Source organism: Pan paniscus, chromosome 20, assembly GCF_029289425.2.
Source record: "Pan paniscus chromosome 20, NHGRI_mPanPan1-v2.0_pri, whole genome shotgun sequence".
NCBI lineage: Eukaryota > Metazoa > Chordata > Mammalia > Primates > Hominidae > Pan > Pan paniscus.
The window spans coordinates 45562697-45567847 of record NC_073269.2 but is presented as its reverse complement, the minus strand read 5'-3'; the positions used below and the strand labels follow the sequence as shown (position 1 = coordinate 45567847).

At 52.9% G+C, this 5151-nt stretch overlaps 1 protein-coding gene across 1 annotated transcript; it reads right to left on the bottom strand.

The window, feature by feature from the left end:
* Nucleotides 1-2194: 2194 nt before the first annotated feature.
* LOC100976754 (interferon lambda-2) lies at nucleotides 2195-3987 on the bottom strand. The gene is made up of 6 exons (XM_008964649.5): nucleotides 3805-3987; nucleotides 3525-3706; nucleotides 3154-3231; nucleotides 2746-2895; nucleotides 2562-2645; nucleotides 2195-2468 (listed from the first exon to the last, which is right to left on the bottom strand). Exons 1-6 carry the CDS (start codon nucleotides 3812-3814, stop codon nucleotides 2370-2372), a joined length of 603 nt encoding a protein of 200 aa, XP_008962897.2. The 5' UTR covers nucleotides 3815-3987; the 3' UTR covers nucleotides 2195-2369.
* Nucleotides 3988-5151: the final 1164 nt, after the last annotated feature.

Here is a 5151-nt window from a genome sequence, read left to right as displayed (position 1 = left end):
GAGAAGGATCCATAGGCTTTTCAAGGCTGCCGTGAGGTCCGGTGGGTGAAGATGACGAGGGAGCCCTGTCCCGGGGACTGTGGAGCACAGAACTGCCAGGAACCAGGGCCCTTGGATGACTGGGTGGGGCCATCCTGCCAGGGGGAGCGCTCACCTTGGGAGGAGGAGCTGGTGGAGAATGACACTCTGTGGTTTGTAATCCATGATCACTGTATTTGGGGGACTCTTTGTTCCAGCAGCTCAGCCAACTCTACTCAGCAGGGGTCCCTGATCCAAGTTGTCCTCCTCATTTGTGGGGGCCGATCCAGGGTTAGTGAGACCTCATGTTTGCTTATACAATTCAGGGGCTTCTTGGAAAGAGAATGGGCTGGACCCGGTGACTCAAGCCTGTAATCCCAGTTCGGGGAGGGGCTGGAGAGGGTGGAGGATGGTGCCGAGGAGAGAGAATCACTTGAGCCCAGGAGTTTGAGGCTACAGTGAGATGTGATCACGCAAGAGACAGGATCTTGCTGTTGCTCAGGCTGGTCGTGAACTCCTGACCTCAAGCAGTCCTCCCATCTCAGCTTCCGCCAGTAGCTGGGATTATGGGCTTGTGCCACCACGCCCAGCCAATTCTCTAATTTTTTATAGAGGCAGGATCTTGCTATGTTGCCCAGGCTGGTCTGGGCTCAACTGATCCTCCCAACTCAGCCACCCAAAGTGCAGTGATTACAGGCTTGAGCAATCGTATCCAGGCTCTAAATTAATTTTAAAGATGCTTCATTTCACCCAATACATCCAAAGTGCTGTCATTTCAACATCTAATGAATATGTAAATTATAATCGAGCTGTTTTACATTATTTTTTTCCCACAGTAAATCTTCAAATTCTGGGATATGTTTTACACTCACTGAAAAAATGAGGTTGCACCACCTATATTCCAGGTGCTCGATAGTGACATGTGTCCCACGGACCCCATTGGATAGCACAGCCCTCAATGAACCTGATGTTCTAGATGTCTCACCATGGATGCTGATGAAAGTTCTTATTACCAAGGCATTTCTAGCTTCTGTTACTTTACTTATAGCACAATGCATTCTAAATGATCCCTCACACACTCTCAGGTAGACCAGGCACACACACAATCCCATAACTACAATGACGCACAATCAGAAGCACAATTATACACACACTGTAGGAGGCCGAAGATGCCACCCCAAAGTCACCCAGCACCGCATCCCTGGACCCTGTGCGTATCTTATGTTACTCGGCAAAGGAGCTTTGCAGATGCGATTATGGCATGTGGACCGACACTGGGGAGATCACCCTGGATGCCAAACTAATCACCTGAGCCCTGAAACGTGGAAGACTTTCTCTAGCTGGAAGTACAAGAGAAACGTGGCAGGAGAGGTCAGAGAGGTTCCAAGCATGAGAAAGGTTTGAAGCACCATTCCTGGCTCTGAGTTGGAAGGGCCTATTAGTAGGGACCACAGAGAGCCAGATAAGCATGAATGGGGAAGGACAGTGAATTTTCAGGGCAGTGAAATTATTCTGTCTTCCACTGTCATGAGGGATAGAATACGTTATGTATTATGCCTCAGATCTCAGGTCCTGGGGAAGAAGCGGGAGCGGCACCTGCCATCCATCCGCAGGAGCGACTCTTCCTAGAGAGCAAGGGCACAGGTTAGCCCCCAGTAGAAGGGGTGGAGGTTAGACCACTCCAGTGAGATTAGAGGATGGCTGACAACAGGATAGTGGAGGTTAACTCCCGGGAGGATGTTACAGGACCCTCCACTGCAGGAGGACATGAATCAGCCCCTATAGTAGGAGCATGAGATAGCCCACTGCAGGGAGGGTAGAGGTTAGCTTAGTGAGAGGAGTGGAGAACCCTTCAGCAGAGTCAGCTCAGGATGGACCCATAGCCAGGAGGGGGCAGGAACCTTAGTCCTACAGCAGCAAGGAACAGTGATCTGCCAACAATGTGACTGACCCTGGAAAGAGTTTCTCTTCAGAGCTCCCAGTAAGAGCCCAGCAGCAATGCTTGGATTCCAGCCTGTGAGTCCCACAGGAGAGAAACCGGCCAGGGCCAGCGAGCCTCTGACCTGCAGACTCCCAGCTCATCAAGTGTGTCTTTGGAAGATGCTACTTTTAGCGTTGTTATGGCAGCAACACAAAGGAAATACACACCAACAGACACACAATCCAACATCATGAGTGTCTTTTCCTTTGTTTATTTCAACAAGGGTTATAAAAAGTAGAAAAATAAACATTTTCCTGGAGGTGAGTTGGATTTACACACACAAATACATAAATAGTGACTGGGTGGCAATAAATTAAGACAAGTGGCTAATTTATAAATAAAATCTCAGGTGGCATGACTGGTGGGAGTGTCAGACACACAGGTCCCCGCTGGCGACACAATTCAGGTCTCGTGTGAGGAGGCGGAAAAGGTTGAAGGTGACAGAGGCCTCGAGGCAGCCAGGGGACTCCTGTAGGGAGGAGGGGATGGGTCAGGGGCTGTCCAGGTTCTGGGCTCCCAGTGGCTCCCCAGGCCTCAGTCCCTCTCTTCCCGGGTCACTCACCTTTTTTGGGGCCTCCTGGAGCCGGTGCAGCCAATGGTGGAGGCGGCCCCGGGTCCTGGGCCCTGCCGTGGGCTGAGGCTGGATCTGTGGGCAGAGGAGGGCGGTGTGTGAGCTGGGGCCTTGGCAAGGGGAAGGACGCTGCTCAGAGCTCACAGACCTGGGTGCCCGGGCCCTGACAACTCACACAGGCCCGGAGCTGGGAGAGGATATGGTGCAGGGTGTGAAGGGGCTGGTCCAAGACGTCCACCAGGGCTGGGTCAGTGTCAGCGGCTGCCTCCAGAACCTTCAGCGTCAGGGCCAGCTCAGCCTCCAAAGCCATGGGGCGCTCCCTCACCTGAGGAGAGGTGAGGAAGAGCAGGTGATGGGGGAGGTGAGGGGAACAGGTTGGGGAGGAGGATACAGAGGAACAAGTGAAGGTGACAGGCACAGGGGAGAGGGCACAGCCAGTGTGGTCAGGTGGGAGCGGAGGGAAGGGGGAGAAGGTGTGAGGAGAAGAGAGAGAGACAAGGGAGAAGGAGAAGGTGAAGGGGCCACTACAGAGCCAGGTGAGTGGGGCTGGGAGAGCAGGGGTGGGCCTGACTCCCCCTCTCACCTGCAGCTGCCTCAGGTCCCAGGTCCTGGGGAAGAGGCGGGAGCGGCACCTGCAGTCCTTCAGCAGAAGCAACTCTTCCTAGACAGCAAAGGCACAGGTTAGCCCCAGCAGGAGGGGTGGAGGTTAGACCATCCTGGTAGGATTGGAGGATGGCTGACAACAGGATAGGGGAGGTTAACTGCTGGGAGGATGGTAGAGGACCCTCTTCTACAGGAAAACATGAGTCAGTCCCTGCAGTAGGAGCATGAGATAGCCCACTGCAGGGAGGGTGGAGGCTAGCCCAGTGAAGGAAGCTGGGAGTGGGAAAGCATGGTGACCCTTGGAGTGCGGGTGGAGGCTAGTCCATGGCAGGAGGGCAGGGGGAGACTCACTAAGGCATCTTTGGCCCTCTTAAAGGCCTGCAGCTCCTGTGGAGACAGGGACTTGAACTGGGCTATGTGGCAGCCCCTTGCATCCGGGAGAGCCCCGCGGAGCCTGGCGACAGGAACTGCTGCAGTCACGGTCAGCACTGTGGCCATCAGCACCAGCACTGGCGTGCAGCCCCCGGTCATGTCTGTGTCACAGAGAGAAAGGGAGCTGAGGGAATGGAGAGGCTGCCCCGTGAGGGCAGGGGCTGCAGGAGCTGAGCACAGACAGAGATGTGGGACTCACCTAGTTTCATTCCTGATCTCTGGTCTTTGTCAGCAGAAGAAACACTCTGAGGCTGTCACCCAGGGTCTGTTTGGGTCTTGTTTGGAGTCTCTGTTCTTTTCAGTCCCCTCTTCTGGATCTCAGACTGTGTCCTGGCTTTGACTCTTTCTGTCAGTTTTGAGCTCTGTCTGGGATGTAACTCCTGCCTGAGCTTCATGGGGCAGCTTTTATCCCTGACAGAAGGGCAGTCCCAGCTGATGTAGGAAAAGTGAAAACACAGCCTCAGATAAGACACCGGCCACCAGGGGAGCCCCAGGCTGGGAAAGCCCAGAGCAGGGCAGGGCTAGTGAGCCAGATGAGCAGCTGGAGGGAAAGAGAAACTGATGGAGACTCAGGGGTAACCTACAGGAAGGTATGTTCCCAAGAGGATTCCACCTGCTCTGGTTTTGTTGTTGTTTAAGACAGGGTCTCACTGTGTCACTGGAGTGCAATGGCATGATCACAGCTCACTGCAGCCTCAAACTCCTGGGCTCAAGCCATCCTCCTCACCCAGCCTATTAAAGTGCTGAGATTACAGGCCTGAGCCACCCCTCCTGGCATATATATATATATATATATATATATATATATATTTTTTTTTTTTTTTTTTTTTTTTTGAGACAGGGTCTTGTTCGGTCACCCAGGCTGGACTGCAGTGCAAAATCTTGGCTAACTGCAACCTCCGCCTCCTGGGTTCAAGCGATTCTCTTGCCTTAGCCTCCCAAGTAGCTGAGATTACAGATTTGTGCCACCATTCCCAGCTAATTTTTATGGTTTTAGTAGAGATGACAGTTCACCAATTGGCCAGGCTGGTCTCGAACTCTTGACGTCAAGTGATCTGTCTGTCTTGGCCTCCCAAATTGCTGGGGTTGCAGGCATGAGCCACTGTTCCCAGAGGCCATGATTTCTTTCTTTCTTTTTTTTTTTCTTTTTGAGATGGAGTCTTGCTCTGTAGCCCAGGCTGGAGTGCAGCAGCATGATCTCGACTCACTGCAACCTCCACCTCCTGGGTTCAAGGGATTCTTCTGCTTCAGCCTCCCGAGTAGCTAGGACTACAGGCACACACTACCACGCCCAGCTAATTTTTGTATTTTTAGTAGAGAAGGGGTTTTGCCATATTGGCCAGGTTGGTCTTGAACTCCTGACCTTGTGATCTGCCTTCTTCGGCCTCCCAAAGTTCTGGGATTATAGGCGTGAGCCACCGCGCCCGGCCAGAGGCATATATGTTTGTATATATATACATATATATATATATAGAGAGAGAGAGAGAGAGAGGGCGAGAGAGAGCGAGTGAGCAAGAGAGATGGAGTCTCGCTCTGTTGCCCAGGC